The 17,313-nt window shown below is 50.8% G+C and overlaps 2 protein-coding genes across 2 annotated transcripts in view; one reads left to right on the top strand and one right to left on the bottom strand.

The window, feature by feature from the left end:
• Nucleotides 1–11,540, top strand: part of SCTR (secretin receptor) — a 79,907-nt gene extending 68,367 nt beyond the window's left edge. Inside the window, exons 10-13 of the mRNA XM_026456082.1 lie at nt 3,127–3,218; nt 5,030–5,156; nt 10,014–10,055; nt 11,118–11,540. Coding sequence (XP_026311867.1) covers nt 3,127–3,218; nt 5,030–5,156; nt 10,014–10,055; nt 11,118–11,267 — 411 coding nt within the window. The 3' untranslated portion in view covers nt 11,268–11,540. The remainder of the gene's footprint in view (nt 1–3,126; nt 3,219–5,029; nt 5,157–10,013; nt 10,056–11,117) is intronic.
• Nucleotides 11,541–12,836: 1,296 nt separating this feature from the next.
• Nucleotides 12,837–17,313, bottom strand: part of TMEM37 (transmembrane protein 37) — a 7,138-nt gene continuing 2,661 nt past the window's right edge. Inside the window, exon 2 of the mRNA XM_023185187.3 lies at nt 12,837–14,469. Within this exon, the coding sequence (XP_023040955.2) occupies nt 13,897–14,469 (573 nt within the window). The 3' untranslated portion in view covers nt 12,837–13,896. The remainder of the gene's footprint in view (nt 14,470–17,313) is intronic.

The raw sequence follows: 17,313 nt of genomic DNA, 5'->3' as shown, positions 1-17,313 counted from the left end.
CCTGGTTCTTTCCCACAAGCAGCAGCTCAAGTGTGGTGAACAGAGCTCCTTGTTCTAAACTGGCTGGCTCCCATTGCCCTGAAATTCCACCTTCGCTGGTTCAGACCTGTGGGCCTTGAGCATTTTTCTAGGGATTTGCTCGTTAACCTGGGATGAGTCGCTAAGCTGAGATCTGAAGAGGATGGGAGTGCAGACTGGGGAAGCTCAGTGGGGCCATGGTCTTGGGACTTTCCAATGCTGTGAGTGGGTTCAGGCCTGGAGGGGCGGCCCCGGGAAAGAGATGCTGGGTGGCCATCTTGGACAGGAGCTTGCGGGTGTCAATCCTGGTGGCCCTTTCGAATCACCTGGAAGTTTTTTTTTTTTTTGAGACGGAGTCTCGCTCTGTCGCCCAGGCTGGAGCGCAGTGGCCAGATCTCAGCTCACTGCAAGCTCCGCCTCCCGGGTTTACGCCATTCTCCTGCCTCAGCCTCCCGAGTAGCTGGGACTACAGGCGCCCGCCACCTCGCCCAGCTAGTTTTTTGTATTTTTTAGTAGAGAAGGGGTTTCACCGTGTTAGCCAGGATGGTCTCGATCTCCTGACCTCGTGATCCGCCCGTCTCGGCCTCCCAAAGTGCTGGGATTACAGGCTTGAGCCACCGCGCCCGGCCCTTACCTGGAATTTTTAAAAAAATACTAATAGCTAGTGATTCTATTTCTTTTTCTGGCAAGAGGCCTGGGTAGTGATCCCCAGGCGATTCTGCTGTGTCCAGGGTAGAGTCCTGTAGCGCAGCCCATGGGTATGGTTCAGCACAGGGGGACAGATGAGGGAAGGCATATGGGGACACATGGGAATCATCTCGTGGATGGAAGCAGTCCCTCGGCTGGAAATAACGACCACACGGACAGCTCAGGGATGCCCAACGCTGCAGAACCAGTTGAAAGCAAATGCCCTGTGCAGGCTCGCTGGCGTGGGGTAGGGGGAGAGGGCACAGGACAGGGCCCCTTCTCTTCCAGTAGCTGCCTGGGTGGCATCTTGGGATTGGTTGAGAGGAGGGGGCCATTCCATGACAACCTTCTTTTTTTCTTTTATAATTATATAATCTGAGCAAAAAATGCAAAATACAAAATGTTTGTTTTGGTTTTACTTTTTGAGACAAGGTCTCACTCTGTTACCCAGGCTGGTATGCAACGGCGCAATCATGACTCACTGCAACCTCCACCTCCTGGGCTCAGGTGACCCTCCCACATCAGCCTCCAGAGTAGCTGGGACTACAGGCTCCCACCACCACACCCAGCTAATTTTTTTGTGGAGATGAGCTTTCACTGTGTTGCCTAGGCTGGTCTTGAACTCCTGGACTCGAGTGATCTGCCTGCCTTAGCCTCCCAAAGTGCTGAGATTGCAGGCGTGAACCACTGTGCCTGGCACAAAATGTATTTTTTAAAAAGGAAAAAAAAAATCATTCATCATTCTCCCAGCTACATATATGTTATGACCATGTGTTTTCCTTCCTATCTTTTTCTTTGAGCAGACATATTTTTCTTTTTCAAAAGCCTTAATTAGGTTTTTGTTTGTTTGTTTGTTTTTCACTTAGCAATAGATGTGTACTTTCCTATTTCATGTGGAATTCCTTGAGAAACTGATTTGCCATGGCTTCATAATATTCATGCCGGAGGCTGTTTCCTCATTTAGTTAAGCCAGCCCTGCTGTTATTCTGGGACTTGGACAGCCCAGCCTAGGACAACCCTGGATGAAGGACAGCCAGCTCCAGTGTCCGGGGCTGGTTTCAGAGGACTGTAGTTTATTCAGCAATTGAGGATGTTGGATGAGCACTCTTGATGCAAAATATCTCCCTATCAACCTAGCATGCGGCCTGGAATTGTACTATTTAAAAATAGACTCATTCTTGGGACCTTAAAGATTTCTTTTCTTTTCTCTCTTTCTTTCTTTCTTCCCTCCCTCCCTCCCTTCTCTTTCTTCCTTTCTTCCTTTCTTTCTTTTTTGCCTTCCAGTGCTCCCTATTAAATTAAATACAACTCTAAGGCAAACAAAATTAAACTAAATAGCCTTAATGAGCTGTCAGCATGCATAGCCAGCTTACAATAAGTTGCAGAGAAGCAGGGTTCCCCGAAAAGCAGTGCTGGGCCAGGAGTCCTAGACAGCCACTAATCCTGTGTCTTTTGGCAAGCGTTCCCAGGCCCCAGGCTGCTTGTGTGAACAATGCGGGTGTGTGACTGGGTCATTCCACTGATCCCTGTTTCTGTAAAATGGAGCAGGTGGGTGAGGGAGAGAGAGATGCTACCACGTGGGCAACTTCCTAATGTTGTTGGCACTGGGCATTGGGGTTGGGGGAGGGGACACCAAAATGAATAAAAAGACTGTGTTCCTGTCCTTCAGAAACTGGCAGTTGAGTTGGCAGATAAGTAGGCACATACATGTTTGACAGACACATGCATTTGAGCTTTTAAGATATTTTTATCTCCCAATCATAATTGGTAAGAAAAAAAGAAAACTATATTATAAGTGCTCTTAAACAGTGATATTATCCCTAAATACAGTGAATCAGGAAAGGGAAGTAATCAAGGGTGGCTTCTTGAAGGTGGCGATTGAGCTGCAAACTGGTCCTCACACCAGCAGCTTCAGAGTCACCTGGGAGCTTGTTAAAAATAATAATTCTTGGGCCCCATGCCAGACTTACTGAACTATAGCCTATGGGGTTAGAGCCCAGCAATGGGTACCCTAAACTTTGAGAACCACTGCTATAAAGTCAGTCAGCTTTGGCATTGTATTACCTGGGAGCTTGTTAGAAATGCAGAATCTCACGTCCACCCCAGACCTGCATTTTAACAGCATCCCCAGGGGCGTCCAATGCTCTGCCAGGGTGAGTGATCTGCCCTGCAACTGAGCAGACCTTAGAGCTCCTGCAGCCCAGGGTAAGAGGGAGTGCTGCCTCCAGCCATGGACTCTCGACAGTGTTTCACCAGGACTGGGGGTGGGGAGGGGAGGCGAAGGGCGGGCAGCAGTGGTGAGCCATCCTGGCTGTGATGTCTGCAGTGTCCTCTCTGCCCTCAGGTCCAGGGGGCAGGGCCAGGAGAGGTGGCTGGAAAAGCAAGATACCTTCAGCTCCACCTCTGCCTTGTGTTTTGCAGATTAATTTCATCCTTTTTATAAACATTCTAAGAATCCTGATGAGAAAACTTAGAACCCAAGAAACAAGAGGAAATGAAGTCAGCCATTACAAGTAAGTGAAGGGCGAAGACTGAGGCATGGTCAGTCAGCAAGCATTTACTGAGCACCTACTGTTTACTCAACTGGTGCTAGCTATTGGAGATGGAGGAAAAGTTGCAGACCTAGACCTAAGAAGTTTACCAGGTACATGGGGGCGGTTGGGGGGAATGGTCTGACTGCAGAGCTTCAGACACTGTATGGGGGTGGAAACATTAAGACATCTCAGGCAGGAAGCCCGAAGGCAGAGAGATCTTACCCTTGGGGCAAGGCTAGGGAGTCTCCACATGGGCTTTAAAGACTGAAATTCACACAAATGTGTGTAGGACCAGTATGTGTATTTTTCAAAGGAGGATGACCTTCGGTTTCATCAGATTTTAGGGAAGTGTGTGATCCAAAAATACTTAAGACTTCCAAATGTTAGAGAGAAATATGTTTGTTTTCTAGGGCTTCTGTAACAAAATATCACAGACTAGGTGGCTTAAACAGCAGATACGTATTTTCTCAGAGTTCTGGAGGCTGAAAGTCCAAGATCAAGGTGGCGACAGGTTTGGTTTCTTCTGAAGCCTCTCTCTTTGGCCTTTCTGGCTGTGTCCTCACAGGGCCTTTGCTCTGTGTGTGGGCATTCCTGATGTCCCTTTGTGTGTCCATATTTCCTCTTCTAAGGACACCAGTTGATCGATTAGGCCCCACTCCACCCTCGTTTTAACTTAGCCTCCTCTTTCAAGACCTTTCTCCAAATGCAGTCACATTCTGAGATACTGGGGGCTAAGGCTTCAGTGTAAAAATTTGGCAGTGGGTGTGGACATAATTCAGCCCATAAATAATATTAAAGACAAATTAGTGGCCAGGCGCGGTGGCTCATACCTGTAATCTCAGCACTTTGGGAGGCCAAGGTGGGCGAATTACCTGAGGTCAGGAGTTCGAGACCAGCCTGGTCAAGATGGTGAAACCTCGTCTCTAGTAAAAATACAAAAATTAGAGAGGCATGGTGGTGGGCGCCTGTACTCTCAGCTACTTCGAAGGCTGAGATAGGAGAATCGCTTGAATCCGGGAGGCAGAAGTTGCAGTGAGCTGAGATCGCGCCACTGCACTCCAGCCTGCGCAACACAGCAAGACTCTCGTCTCAAAAAGAAGAAAAAAACAAAACAAAAACAGGACAAATTAGTGTCCCCCAGAGACCTTCTCCACGGTGTTTTGTGTTTGAGAATCTGGCAGTGGCTTGGATTACCTGGTGTCAGATTCCTGGGGGCCTGGGATGAAGTTGCCAGGTAAAATACAGGATGCCCAGTTACATTTGAATTACGGATAAACAACAAATCGTTTTTCAGTAGTTATACCCCCACACGGTGTCCACTGTTTATCTGAAATTCAAGTTTAACTGGGGATTCTGTATTTTTGTTTGCTAAGTTTGGCAACTCTGACCTGGGAAGCAAATACAAGAATTTATCCTTGTAGATATTTATTATCTAGCAAATGAGAAAGCCGGCTTTGTTTATATGATGTTAGACATAGAGTAGCAGTGATATAGGCACGTAATTTATAAAGTTAATGGTTTAGGTACCGATTTTTTTTTCTTTTTACTGATGGAGTTGCATGATCAGAAAGTTTGGGGCTTTTCCATGAGTCAAAAATTGTTGTATCTGAGTGATAGATATGTGGGAGTTAGAAATTTTCTAAATAAAAAATGAAAACAGAAAAGTGTGGGGCACTGCTAGCCAGCCTCAGCAGTCAGTCCCGAGCTGGGGAGTGGCACAGCTGTTTGCCCGCAGCAGGAGAAGGGCACGGGGAGGCAGAGGGGAGGCTGCAGTCTCTGTGTGTCCCCAGGCGCCTGGCCAGGTCTACTCTCCTGCTGATCCCCCTCTTTGGCATCCACTACATTGTCTTCGCCTTCTCCCCAGAGGACGCCATGGAGATCCAGCTGTTTTTTGAACTGGCCCTTGGCTCATTCCAGGTAAGCTTCCGGGACTGGGGCTGCCTGCTGAAAAGAGGAGTTCTCTCTGTGCTTAGGGAGAAGTGGAGGGCATAGAGACAGCGAGCCAGATGCCTTATCTGGCGGAGACCCAGGGGAAGAAGGGGTCGGACCTGACAGTGCTACAGGTCCCTGAGAGGGACCCCTGGTCTCTCAAATGGAAGTGGGAGATAAAACTAAGACAGAGAGACTGACTTCAGGGAAAATAAAAAGGAAAAGTAGCCCCAGTACACTATATTGTACAACTCTCAATAGCATACGCATGGTCAAAATAACGTAAGCGCAGATGGCTGAGTCATCAAACACTGAGGCTGGGAAGTCCATAGGAAATGCCTTAGACTGAAAACTCCTCAAGTAGCGACATCAGCGTAATTTTTAGGAGCAGTTAAGAGAGTTCCAAGGAGTAGTCGCATCTGAGGAACAGGAAGTGAGGGTGGGGTGTCAGGAGGCTGCTGGTTCTGTAACAGGAATCCTTTGATTCTCTGAAACCATGTGCATATGCAAATTATTAAAACTAAAAACTGACTTTAAAAAAAAAAGTTAGGTGGAAAATCACTTACCTACTAATTCAACAAGGTGTTGTGAAGTTAAAAAAAAAAACAACAACAGTAAACATGTTTGGACAGAGGGAGCCTGAACATGAATCCCAAACTTCACAATGCCGTTTTTCTATTTACTCATAGCTATTTCCTTCCAAAAATAATGCAGTGTTGCTTTTGGGAAAAACATACAAAGGACAAAAAATAAGTAGATGAAGGATCAGTGAGAAAAAGAATATGCAACTGCCTGGGTTGCTACACAGAAACAAATACGATAAACTTCTATACAGGAGGGAGAGATGGGTCGTAAGTGTGGTAGGGAGCTTCCCAGTAGCCAAAGCAAAGACGAAACAATTGTTTCAGGATTTCTCATATCCATAAGACAAAATCAAACTAATGGCCAGGAGAAGCCAGTGATTATAGGCTCTAGGGCCTGAGACAAAATTCTCCCAGTTGGTTTTTTTAAAGAACTTAGTCCTTAATAACATTTCCACAGTAGGGCGAGACTGTCCAGCCAAGCCTTCAATGGGGTGGCCTCGGCCTGTGAGTAGGGGCTCAAACCCTCCCCTCATCCCCAGAGCTCTGTTCAGGGTAGGGTCTTCCTGTTACTTAAAGGTTCTAGGGAGCATGCATCACTGGGGACCCACCGAGTGGAGTCAGGTCTTGCCCTACCCACACCTTCAGACCACACCCTCCTCTAAGCTGGCTCTGCCCAGTAGCCTGTCAGTGCCCCAGACCTCCAGAGAACTCAGCCTCCGGCTTAATCCAGGATTCTTTTCCTCTCGGCCTAGGGGCTAGGGAGCTAGCTTTCCCCACCACTACTCTTGTAACGTCCAGGGAGGCTGGGCACACGATGGCCTATGTAGCAGGTAGAGGATCTGAGGACCAGTCGGGTGGAAGGACTTGACCTGGCTCAGAAAACGGACCATGCTGAGAGCTTGCACCGGGGTCTGCCTGGCCATGGACAGAGACTTCCTGTCCCTCAGAGTTGGGGGCTAATGGTTGGGACTGTGGACTACCTCCCTGGGAAAATGTCTCGTCAAGAGAAAACCAAAAGCACTTTTCTGATGTTCTCATAGGAATGTTGTTGAAGGAAAAGGATCTTTTAAAGTTTTATAAATATATATGTGTGCATATATATTCTTATATATACACATAAAAATGTCTTTCATATACGAAAGTGAAGAGAGTAGGACAATGAACCCCATTACCTATCCCCAGCCTCAGCAGTATCCACTGTCTTGTTTCATCTCTGTCCCTACCTACTACCCCCATCGTTTTAAGTAAATTCAAAACATCATGTTATTTCATCTGCAAACACTTTAGTATGCATTTCTAAAAGGCGGGGCTTAAGAAGAACACATACAACTGTAATAACACCATCACTGTCCCATACTCTTTAAAAGTATATTTACGGCCGGGCACGGTGGCTCACGCCTGTAATCCTAGCACTTTGGGAGGCTGAGACAGGCGAATTGCATGAGCCCAGGAGTTTGAGACCAGCCTGGTCAAGATGGTGAAACCCTGTCTCTACTAAAATACAAAAAATTAGCCAGGCATGGCGGCGTGTGCCTGTAGTCCCAGCTACCTGGGAGGCTGAAGCAGGAGAATCACTTGAACCTGGGAGGTGGAGGTTGCAGTGAGCTGAGATCGTGCCACGGCACTCCAGCCTGGGTGACAGAGTGAGACTCCATCTCCAAAAAAAAAAAAAATGTATTTACTCTTTCTGATTGTATAAATAATGCTTGCTTATTGTGAATAATTTGGGAAATAAGGAAAAGTTTTTTTAAAAAAGAAAAATAATAAGAAAAAAAAAAAATCTAGGGCCAGGCGCGGTGGCTCAAGCCTGTAATCCCAGCACTTTGGGAGGCCAAGACAGGCGGATCACGAGGTCAGGAGATCGAGACCATCCTAGCTAACACGGTGAAACCCTGCCTCTACTAAAAATACAAAACAAAAACTAGCCGGGCGAGGTGGCGGGCGCCTGTAGTCCCAGCTACTCCAGAGGCTGAGGCAGGAGAATGGTGTAAACCCGGGAGGTGGAGCTTGCAGTGAGCTGAGATCCGGCCACTGCACTCCAGCCTGGGAGACAGAGCCAGACTCCGTCTCAAAAAGAAAAAGAAAAAAATAATCTAGGGCCAGGCGCGGTGGCTCAAGCCTGTAATCCCAGCACTTTGGGAGGCCGAGATGGGCGGATCACGAGGTCAGGAGATCGAGACCATCCTCGCTAACACGATGAAACCCCGTCTCTACTAAAAAATACAAAAAAACTAGCCGGGCGAGGTGGCGGGCACCTGTAGTCCCAGCTACTAGGGAGGCTGAGGCAGGAGAATGGTGTGAACCCGGGAGGCGGAGCTTGCAGTGAGCTGAGATCCGGCCACTGCACTCCAGCCTGGGCGACAGAGCAAGACTCCGTCTCAAAAAAAAAAAAAAAAAAAAAATCTAGAATCTCATAACCCAGAAATAACCTCTGTTAAAATGTTGGTGTGTTTACTTCTGTCTCTTTTCTGTTCCCAAAGACACACACACACATAATTGGGATCATGATGTGTATGGTTTTGTATCTTGCTTGTTTTGTTTAATTCTCTATCATGCCCATCACGAACATTTCTTCATGTCATTAAAATTCTTCAAAGTCTTCATTCTTAATGATCGCAGAATCACGGTGGAGATTAGTAAACTTGCTGGCTTGTGTGAGATCTGCCCTATATACCCTGGAGCACAGCTAACTCCTTCCTCTGAACAGTGAAAATGTGTCCTTGGACCCCAGGGCAGCGGAGGCCAGGCAACCCTAGCCCATGCAATGGGCAGCACCCTCGGCCTGCTCGTGGCTCTGGGCCGAGCACACAGAGCTCCAGGCATGCCTAAACCCCTCCGTGCCTCAGTTCCCTCACGTGTAAGGTGAAGGTCCTCCCACCTGACTCCAAGGGCTTTGGTGAGATTAAATGAAGCACCTGGGACCTACAATTACTCAGGCCTAGCTGTGCTCCGATCTAGGTCTGTTTTATTTCACAGCCTGCCTTGAAATGCTTTTCACTCCCTCTCTGACAGTAGTTCCCAGACCATGATGCCTGTTTGTTGGAACTGTCTGGGGATCTTTAAAAGCTGCTGATGCCCCCAACTACTGGGATCTGGGGAGTGCAACATGGACAGACGGTCCCAGGTGATTCTAATGTGCAGCGAAACTTGGAAACCAATGCCCTGAGTGTTTCTGCCCCTCAAATAGTCCCCAGTCTTTGTGGCAGTCGTTGATACCTGATATTCTAAAGCAAACCCTTCCAGCTTCGCCTCTAACTCTTTTTAAAATGCCAATATCCCTGAGAAGTTGTACATATTAAGCCCACCATCGATGAGCCGATTCATCACCCTTTGAGGTCCTTTCCAATAGCTACAGGCAGGCCTGGGTGGGACTAGGGAGGAGGCGTTGGGCCATCTGAGGTCAGGCCTCTGTGTGGGGAGGACAGGCCCGTAAGGGAGAGAAGGGTGGCCTGAGGTGGGTCCCTGAGAAAGGAGAGGAGCAGGGTGAATACACCGCAGAGACACCGCTTCCTGCTCACCTGTAGGCCTCTTAGGCTCCAAGCAGGCACCCCAGCCTGCTTGGAGTCCCTCCCCTGACAGAGCTCCATACCAGGATCCTGGGGGCACCATCAGGAAATCGGGGGCTCCAAATACCAGGGAGAGAGGGTCTTACGGGCACAGACCTCACCACACCAGGGAACATAAAACTCTGAGCATGGAGGTGCACCCACCTGTCCATTAAGCAGGGAGGTCCAGCCCTGCTCACCGCTGGCTGGCTTGGACCTGCACATCGTTTGTTCTGCCTACACATTTGTTTTTCAATTTGAATTAGTTATCTACATTTAAACATATTCAGATTTCCAGCTTATCTTGAAACAAGACCATGCAGGGCCCAGGGTGAGACCCTGGGCCGCCTACACCCCTCCCGGCAGAGTGGGCACACTTCAGGTGCCACCCATCCCCGTGGCTCCCAGGTGAGCTTCCTGAGCCCGGCTGACTGGGTTAGCAGCCCCTACTGACCTGTCCCTGACACCACATGTGTCCGAAAGGGAGCCTACCCTTGGCTGCAAGGAGTTCACAGTTTACGCTGGATGAGCCAGCACAGCCAGGGGCACCGTGGGAAGCCCACAAGAGGTAGCCTAATTCCCAGTGAGGCAAGAGAGGTGGGGAAATGAGCCTGTAGCTGGTGATTAAGAGACCTGGGGAGGGTGCAGCTGGTCAGCTGATTCAGGTCACATGCTGAGCACCTGAGCTAACCCTGCTGCCTCTGTTTGTCTGGCAGGGACTGGTGGTGGCCGTCCTCTACTGCTTCCTCAACGGGGAGGTGAGTAGTCTCGGGTCACCCAGGTACCCAGGAGAGCTCCTAGCCATTGGATTCCGGGTCAGAAGGAGCCACCTGGGAGGGGTGGTAGGAAGGGGGATGGAAAGAGTCAGAGGGACTCCTGGGTATGGTCACAGGGGGCTTGGCCAGTTCTTGTATAAGTCTTAATGGGAGCAACAGAATCACCTGGAGGGCTTGTTAAACCCATGGCTGGACCCTGTTCCTAATTTCTCATTCCACAGAAATAAATTCTGTAGGTCTGGGCTGGAGTCTGAGAAAATGTTTTTTAACAAGCACTCCTGGTGCCGAAGTTGATCTGTTCAGCAAATGCAGGAGGAAAGTTCAGCAGAACCCAGGTTCCTGACTGCCCTGCTGCTTGCTCAATGGGCGATCTCAGTCACTGCCCTGCTCTGGGCCTCAGTCTGCCCATATGTAAAATGGGTAACTCAGAACTGTCTGCAGCTCAATCCTTAGGGACCTCGAGATGAGCACTGACTCCTTGGGAGACTGCATAACTCGCTTTGAGGACTCGAGCCTCACACAGAGCATTTGGGTCAGGACGCCAGGCTCTGGGCATACAGAGCTATGTACTCAACATGAGCTAAGCCTTTCTGTGACTACTGACCATCTATCTGGTTTGTTGCACTTGAATGGGAATGACCTTTGATGTTTCCCAAAAATCAAACATCAAGCCTAGCTTCAAACGTTCAGCTGCCGCAGCTGGCGCTTGTGAAGGAAATTTAGAGTAACTCCCTGGGTCCCAGATAAGTTCTGAGTTTGGGTGGCTTCATGGGAATAAGTATCCACTTGTTCCAAGGTGCACAAGTCCTTTCTTCAGGACACGATGTAATGAGATTGTAGGTGCATGTGCCCAGGAGAGAGGTGACCCTCAGTAACTACTGGACACTGGGGCTGGAAACAGTCAATCCGCGTGGCCTGCAGGCTAGGGGACAGGACAGCTGGGCAGGAGCGGCAGGGCCTGCGTGGAGTCCCCGGGGGCGTGAGCAGGGCTCCAGGCACAGAACTGTCTCCTCCTCCTGGGCTGATGGCTGGTCTCCCGGGCAGGTGCAGCTGGAGGTTCAGAAGAAGTGGCAGCAGTGGCACCTCCGTGAGCTCCCACTGCACCCCGTGGCCCTCAGCTCCTCCTTCAGCAACAGCACCAAGGCCAGCCACCTGGAGCAGAGCCAGGGCACCTGCAGGACCAGCATCATCTGAGAAGCTGGAGCAGGGCCACCCATGGACAGAGACCAAGACAGGTCCTGAGACGGCTGGGCACTGCTGCGGGACAGCGCGTCTTCCCAGCAGGCACCCTATAGTATACCCTCCTTCAGCTGTAGAAGCCCCTTCCCGGGCCTTGGACTCTTCCGAAGGGATGTGGGGCACTGTGGGGCAGGACAAGGGCCTGGGATTTGGTTTGTTTGCTCTTCTGGGAAGAGTTCAGGGGTCCCAGAAAGGGACAAGGAAATAAAGGGTGCCTGGGACGAAATTTGATCTGTATTTGTCCATCCTTTTGCCTTGACACAAGGTGAGGGTGTATACTCTGGCCTGCTCCCAATCCCTTCCTGCAGGAGGAGGGCTCCTCGCTGGTCCCCCAGCTCAGTTACTCAGGGACAAGATTAGAAGGCCCAGCCAATATGAAATGTTTGCCGTCGGCGGATCCTGTCTGTCTCCTGTAACTCACCTGGTTAGTAGCTCTCACCCAAACCTTCAGGACAACAGCTAAAATAATAGGATAAAGTCACCATGGAGGCCAGGAAAGCCCCAGGGCCCCCAGTCCCTTTTACTATCCCCAACAGGGTGTGAGGGGCACACCCGTTTTTCCTGCTCTTTCACACAGATGTCCTCAGCCTGAGGCAGACACAGCAGGAAATGGGGCATGATCGCATTTCATAGAAGACAGGTCCACTAAAGTCCTATGACTTGCCCAAGCTACTAAGCAAAGAGGTGGCGGAAGTTCAGTCCAGGGCCTTTGACTTCAAATGCCCATGCTCCAAGGCTGTGTCTGTGCTCTCCCTGCTGCCCCTCTAAGCCCCTGGGGACTTCAGTCTCACCCTCCACTCTCATTCTCGGTTCCTTTGAATATCTGCGCTCCCTGCCCCCGTGTGAGGATGAAAAAGGACTCAATTTTTGAATGCTTCTACAAAACCAAACCTACTAGTGCTCAGGGGGTAGCGTTCTGGAGAGAAGTAGAGAAACTCCCCTCTGTGTCAAGGAAAAGGCATCCTGCTGGTGGGTGGGTCAGCTCTACTCCTGGCTTTGGGTGACCCTGGACAAGTGCATCCCTCTCTGGGCCCTGACTCCCCACCACCACACATCCCCTCCGCGTGAAGAGACAAGGGGGTTACGCATCCCCTTTGAAACTTGTAGATTGCTCCAGGTTCCCATTTCCCAGGCTAAGATGCCGCCTGTGTGGTTGATGAGCTCCGTACTCCATAAAACCGAGCAATTCACGGAAACCTTTCTGGGATGATCTCCATGGACTCCAGGCATCTTGGTAGTTCAACCTTAAAGTCCATGGCCTTACATCCTACAAAGCAGACTGCTTCATGACTCCATGCATCCTGGAATAAGAATTTTAAAACATCACAATAGAGGTAGGTACAGGTGCTCAGCCCAGACCAGGAAAGGAACCTGCAGCAGTGACAAGAGTGGGGCAGAGACCAAAAACCCATGCAATTGCTGGGAGCCAGAATTCACCAGGTGAGGGAGGGGGAAGGAGTCTGTGTAGAAAGAAATGGGCTGAGGGCAATAACCTCACCTACTTCAATAACCTCACCTACTTCTGGTAGAAAGAGGACTAGAAAGGGAGCACTTTAATGAACAGAAGTACAGATGTGCTGGCAAGGATGGAAATCTCCACTGGTTCCTGGCCCCCTTCACCTCCATGCATCCCCAGCATGGGTGTTAATCATTACCCAGGCTCTCCCTGCTCCCCCTCACCTCCTGCGGAGTCCAGCAGATCTAGAAACCTGCTCTGTGAAATGTGTTCTGGGATTAAAAATGGTGCCCCAAGGCTGTCTGGCCCTCACAGCAGACAGCCACGTGCACACACGGGCCTTGAGGAGGGCTGTGTATTAGCAGTCAGGTGGGTCCTCCTGGGAGGGCTTGCTCAAGAACTCTTCTCAGAAAGAAACCCACCTTAAGGTAGGGTTCTGATAGGCAGAGCTCCCAGAGGGACAGCCAGCTGCTAGAAGCTGGGGCTATCCAGGGTTTGAAAGGTTCAAACAAAGGGCAGGGAGGCAAACCGAGTCAAATGGTTTGAAAACCTACAGTGTGCAGGGCATTCTGAGAGAATCCTGAATTCTGCCTCTCTGGCATGACCAAAGCTAAAGCCAGGGACACACATACAAAGGCCCTTTGAGCTGGTGGAAGAAAGTCCTAGGAACTGATTAGACCCTTTGCTGGAAGAACGATCCATTCTTAATGACCCTGGGAGCCCCAGGGATTCTGCAGCCCCAATCCCAGCACGTATCAGTGAGACACGCGTGAACTATCCTTGGCTGTGCAGCTAGCTCGGGCACCAGTTACGCCGCTGCTTCCAACTCTGTTCCAGTCCAGGGAATAAAATTCAAGAAGGAGCTTTAAAATGTTTTTTTCTTCTTCTAAAATCAACATCTGGCTAGGTCTGTGCAGCTGGTGGCCCTGAGGCACCCTCCTGGCCTCTGGTCCTGCACATCAGCTGCAGAGGTCCCCCGGCCATTTCTGGCTGGCCACCCACAAGTCACTGGCAAAGAGGCAGCCGTTTCAAGGTCCTCGTCCCACCTCAGCCCCACCAGAGGCCACATGTTGGAAAAGTCCCATCTTGACCACACTTTCTTGTAGAATCTGATGTCCCTGGAGGGGGCTAAAATTTCCATGGTCGTTCCCAGGGTTGGGTGATGCTGTTGATGTGAAGGCCGCTGACGGCGTTCAGGAACAAGAGGAAGGAGGCAGTGAATTCGCACCAAAACATCAGGGTGAAGCCGATGAATGTGACTTGGTTCCTGAGGAGGATCACAAAACCCAGGAGCCCCCCGGAGGAGAGGACGAAAGAGACCAGGAGGAGGATGGAACCCAGGACCCACTTGCGCCGTGAGTGTCTGTCCTCGCACACCTGGGACACCATGAGGAGCTCCAGGCCAAAAATGGCGGCCACCACGGCCAAGGCGCCCACGCTGCGCACCAGGCCCATGCCCACGGCCAACCCGGGCACGTGGGCCTGGCCCAGGTCTCTGAAGCAGATCGGTGCACTCAGGTTGGTGGTGATGCAGAAGTGCCAGAGCCCAAAGACGCGGTCCTCAGCCAGGAGCCAGTGCCCGTCACAAATGGAGACCGAGGACAGGACCACAGTCAGGGCCACACACGTGATGATGAGGGTCCGGATGAAGGATTCAAAGAAGGACCGGCGGGGCTGCCTTTGGCCCAAAGGCCTCCGGGCCTGGAAAACACCAGAGGAAGCACCCTGTCAGCCACAGCCCTGCCATGCCCCCAGGAACCTCTGCAGGGAACACCCGAGCCCTCCTTCCCGCTCCACACAGTCCTATTCTCTGCTCCGGTCTCCTGTGAAGCCCGGAACAGACCAGACCCACCGTTTTTGGGGAACGCTTCCACCCTTCTAGACCTGTGAGCATTTGCCATCCAGTATTCACCAGGCACTAAGAGTTCCCTGAGCTTGCTTTCTTTCGTGATCTTCAGAGTGGGTGAGAAGTCCAAACCGACTGACAAATCTGAGTCAGTTCTGAGTTCAGAAAACCTGTCGTGCCTGCCTCCCATGACCTTGAGCATGCAGCCTGCCTCGGTTTCTTTGCACGAAAAACAAGAATACGGCCTGGCAGAGCTGCCAGGGTTGTACCAAGCACTGAGACATTAGCACATCAATACACGGTTCTGTTTCCCTCCATCTGCCCAGGACACACGATTTTGTCCTAACCTCCACCCACCTGATCATCCTGAGCTGTCCACGATCAGCCCAGGACTCTAGGTTATTGCCTTGTTTTTCTTGGTACTGAGAGTGATGTTTGCACCTTGCCCTCAGACTTGTGCGGCCCGTACCCTATCCAGAGCTTGCCAACCCCACTGTCTGCTCCTGCAGCTTCTGGGCATGGGAAGGCCATTGCAGCTCTCCTCCACTTCTGGTTCAGCCCTGGAAGGAGGTGCCCCCACCCCGGTCTCCTGGCAAGCCAGGCTAGGTGTCCAGTGAGGTGTCTCATCTCACAGTTCAAGGACACTGCACCCAAGCCCTGACCCAGAAAGCAGATGAAAGACTTCAGGAACTCTTTACACTGCCCACAAGCCCCTCACAATCCGCTCCGCCTCCCTACCCAACCTCAACTCCCAGCACACTCCCCTCTTCCCATGTCTAGAACTTTCTTTCCTCAGATGACTGGCTCTTCAGCCTGTAGAGGCTCTTCTGCAGCTCCTGCCACCCCGCCAGGACAACACCTCTTCTCCATTCTTCATGTCTCAGCTTAACGTTTATTCCACAGGGAGCACTTTCCTGCCCCCTCAACCCAGAGTCAGGCCCCTCCTGCTATTCTGTGTCAGGCACCTGTTCAAATTCTTCACCATTCTGAGGACAGTTTGTAGTTACATATTATTTTTGTCTCATTCCAACACTGTGTGCTCTGGGAAGGCAGCCCCCGACCACAACACCACATTCTGTGTTTATGCACTGCTGTGTCCCCAATACCTGGGCATTCAGTGGGTGCTCAAGGGAGAGCTGTGAGATAAGTCAAAGGTCGTTTGCAACCACTGTCACTTCCGTCTGAAGCTCCCTTTAAACCGAGTCTCCTGCACAGTCATACATTAAATGACCTGCTTTGAAGTATGTTTAGAAGCTGCCAGGTTACACCTTGATTTGGGAGGTAGACAAAACAGGCACGCGTGACGGTCACTGCTAGGACCCAGGAGAACAGAGCAATGAGGAACACAGGGTGTGTCCTATGCCGTGGGCGAATGGAGGCTTCCTGAGGCAGGTCTGGGCCACTCCTCTCTGTGTGAGACATAAAATAAAGCCCTGCTTCTGGGAGACTCCTGGTCAAAGAGCCCAGCAAGGGTATCTGCTCACGTGCCCCAGACACAGGAGCTACCACTAATTTCAACCTCAGGGGTACAGGAATAAGGATGCAGTTTGCTTTCAGCACCTCTGCCTTAAGTAGGATCCTATTTTATTCTCAAACTTATGAGGTTGATAAAGTAGGAGGCTCCATGGTGGGTGTACGGAGAAGGAAACCATGCGGAGGGCAGGTGACTTGCCCAAGATCACTCACCTAAATCGCAATGAAGTTTGTTATGGCTGCCCAGACAATTGTATGATATACAGGGGGTGGAATCCATTCAGTGAATACATACTGACTAGGGCCTTCTAAGGACAGGGCCTTTGTGCTAGGGGCTCAGTACTGAGCCCTTACAGCCCTCCCCGCGTGGGCTGTAAGCTCCTGGAGGGGAGGGACTGCACTTGGTCTGTCCCAGCACTCTGCCTGGCCTGGCCGGGATTCCAGACATGCCCCAGAACAAAGGGGAGGAATTCCCTGCACCCCATGCCCGGCTTGGTGAGGAGAAGGTGCATGCAGAGGGATGCCTCAAGGGCCATGCCAGAGCTAGGACCAGGTGCTGAGATGAAGGCAGCCTGGGCGCAGTCAAAAACACAGAGCTATACGTATGGGCTGTGCTTCTCAAACTGTGTCCCCTTGCTCCTGGTGGGGCTTCCAGTGCTGAAGCCAGGTGGGCAGGGAAGCTGAGCAGGCTGGCACTACATCCCCTTCCTCACTTCAACCGAACCCTGTACCTGCTCGGGACACTGGGAGTCCAGGAGTCTGTATTGCATTTTATTACACACACAAAACAAACCTACCGGTAAGAAAGAAACCAAAGGAAATTTTGAAAACCTATGTCTACTCCACAAACCATTAGAGGTGTTTGTCCTTGGGCAGTTTCTTCACTTACTGAGCCCTTGGTTTTCTCATCTGGAAAATCAAGTTAATAGGCCGGGCGTGGTGGCTCATGCCTGTGATCCCAGCACTCTGGGAGGCTGAGCCGGGCGGATCACAAGGTCAGGATGGAGACCATCCTGGCTAACGCGGTGAAACCCTGTCTCTATAAAAATATAAAAAATTAGCCAGGCGCGGTGACGGGCGCCTGTAGTCCCAGCTACTCGGGAGGCTGAGGCAGGAGAATGGCGGGAACCCGGAGGCGGAGCTTGCAGTGAGCCGAGATCGCGCCACTGCACTCCAGCCTGGGCAACAGAGCAAGACTCCGTCTCAAAAAAAAAAAAAAAAAAAAA

The sequence above is a fragment of the Piliocolobus tephrosceles genome, chromosome 11 (assembly GCF_002776525.5).
Source record: "Piliocolobus tephrosceles isolate RC106 chromosome 11, ASM277652v3, whole genome shotgun sequence".
Taxonomy (NCBI): domain Eukaryota; kingdom Metazoa; phylum Chordata; class Mammalia; order Primates; family Cercopithecidae; genus Piliocolobus; species Piliocolobus tephrosceles.
Note: the sequence above shows the minus strand (reverse complement) of the source record. Positions and strands in the feature narration are given on the sequence as shown.